The sequence below is a fragment of the Montipora foliosa genome, chromosome 2 (assembly GCF_036669935.1).
Source record: "Montipora foliosa isolate CH-2021 chromosome 2, ASM3666993v2, whole genome shotgun sequence".
NCBI lineage: Eukaryota > Metazoa > Cnidaria > Anthozoa > Scleractinia > Acroporidae > Montipora > Montipora foliosa.
In genome coordinates, this window is record NC_090870.1 from 36,805,443 (window position 1) to 36,807,942 (window position 2,500).

A 2,500-nucleotide genomic window follows, 5' to 3' on the forward strand; every position below is an offset into this window, starting at 1 on the left:
AACGGCTAAGCAATGGTGACTCGGCGATACTGGGAGACAATCAGAGTTCTCTACAACCTTCCGATTACTAGTTCGGATGTGTACCACTCAGCTGTAGCAGACTCGCAGGGGCTTGGTCATTTCAGGTTGAAAGGAAAGGAAAGGAACTTTATTTAAGTGTTTTGTCTTCTAGCGCAGGAGCACTAATTGTGGACACTGTAATTGTAATCTACTCAAATAAACGTATATCAAGTCAATTGCTGGTTTTTGAGGAGAGGGGAAAACCGGAATACCCTGAGAAAAGCCTCTCGGTGCAGAGTAGAGGACCAACGAACTCAACCCACATATGACGCCGAGTATGGGAGGTGAACCTGGGCCACTTTGGTGGAAAGCTTTCACCACTGCGCCAACCCTGCACCCCAGGACACTTCAAGGAAAAGAAAAATCTAAGCCAATTTGATTATTCCTATGGACAAAAGTCTTGCGGAAAATGGTCGTTGATTTGTCTAAAAAGTGCAATTTACGTTTCCACTGATTCAGTATTTGCTCAGTCAGGCTTTTAATAACTGGGCCTTGAATGTCTTACCATCACCTTATTATTATTTTTATATTTTTGTTTTTATCTTGGGGCATAAGCAGCAATCGAAAAGTGTCCTTTACATTTTCAGTGTGTTACTAGGCTCACAATTTTATCAAGGGTAGGACATGTATCAATACCTTATTATATTATTTTGTTATAATGTCAGGTACAACTTTTACACCTTTGGTCATGCCGTACGAGAGCTTCATGCAAGCAGAGGATCAAGGGAGGGTAATAATGCATTTCTTGAGGTAAAATAATAATAATAATAATAATAATAATAATAATAATAATAATAATAATAATAATAATAATTTAAAAATTTATCGCGCGCAAATATCTATATGCATATAATCAAGTTCCGCTGACCTTGTATTGTTTGTACGAAAGCATGATTCTTTGAACTTGAAGAAAAGCTATACACACTTCGAGTTCGCTTGAATCGATCACTCGAGTGGGCTGTTTGTGGCTATTTTGAAAGGAAACGTTTCCATCATTCGATGAACAGTTATGTACGGTCATAACAAATAAGAATCCATTGATACATAGGCTCCTGCAAGTAATCCAAAATGTAAGGAGGGTTCAACTCCCTGAATGTAGGTGACGTGAAGAATCGTTGCTTGCGGTGTAAAGTCACAACTATAGAAGTGTCGCTGAAACTGGCATGAATCACGTAGTGTAGAGTTTAGAGAGAAAGCTGAGGATTGTTCGTCGAGTGCTCAAGTGCCCCACATGTTGTCAGATTTGTTCATTTCGCTTCGTTGTTGGAACGAAAACGGCAACGAAATAAACAAACCGTAAAACGCAAGTGCAAAGCTCTTCTTTCAAGTGAAATATGCATGTTTTTCAATAATCTCTTCTCGTGTTTGATTAACCATTTGCCAGGAAAGGGTTCTAAGAACTGGCTCATTAGTCAGTTACTCTTTAATTAACTCTAAAACGTTTCGACACTTGTGCATTGCTGCTGACAACTCATTGACACACACATTGCTCCCAAAGTGTAGGGCACGGTGTTCCCGTTCAGTTTTTGTGGTCTGAATAACAGGGCTACAGTCGTTGGCACTAACTGTTATGGTAATCTTTCCTGCAAGGTGTAGCAAATAACACTAAAACTACAAAAATGGAATCAGAGAGGAAGAAAACTGCTAACGAGTTAGAGTCGGTTCTGTATATAATTTTAAGTACTTGGCAAATGCCTCTTAGTGCACCTGAACGTACGACATTCATTTTGCTTCGATTCCTTTCCGTTCTCTTCAAATCAACAACGTTATGTCATCGTGAGTATGAATTTAGGGGCGGTGGCTCGCATTGGACGTTAGTCCCGTTGCACCTGTCCTTTTTGGGTTTTGCTTCTTTCTCTTTTTTCCTACCAATCTACTTTAGCATATTTCGCTAACAATTTGCAATACGAATAGTATCCAATAATCGCCTAATATTCCCGAGAGCGCAAATGTTCATTTTAGTGTCTTTTCTTTTGTTGATGCTGCAGTCTTCGTTGCTCAATTTCTCTGATAGTACAGACCACAACACTGGCTACTCCGTGCCTTACTCTTTGCGATGAGTGCATGGATTTCATAACGTCTCACAGAAGTTAGGGGAGTCAGGATGGCTTAGTGGTCATCAACCAGGCCTCGCAACTCTGAGATCCAGGTTGAACTCTGAGATCCAGGTTCAACCCTGAGGTCGCATGTGGGGTGAATTTCGGTTGATCTCAATTTGAGTCCGAACGTTTTTCTCCTGGTACTCGGGTTTTTCTCACTCCTAAATATCTACTCCCAGTCATTTACATCTGGCTGGGTCTGCGGTGCTCCGAGATCCCACATGGATCGTATGGCGGCAGCCGTGCGGCGCCTTCACATGCATTCGATCCGTTACCGCTGAGCCGGTTGATCCGGAAAACCTTGTTGCGAGCAGTCAACATTTACATACACTGTAGCACAT

General features: G+C 41.3%; 1 protein-coding gene across 2 annotated transcripts in view; it reads left to right on the forward strand.

Annotated features, from left to right (window-relative positions):
• The window catches only part of LOC137992983 (poly [ADP-ribose] polymerase tankyrase-like), a 73,706-nt gene that overhangs the window by 21,622 nt on the left and 49,584 nt on the right, over window positions 1-2,500 (forward strand). For both annotated transcript variants that reach the window (XM_068838620.1, XM_068838621.1), the window contains exon 6: window positions 726-810. In XM_068838620.1, coding sequence (XP_068694721.1) covers window positions 726-810 — 85 coding nt within the window. The remainder of the gene's footprint in view (window positions 1-725; window positions 811-2,500) is intronic.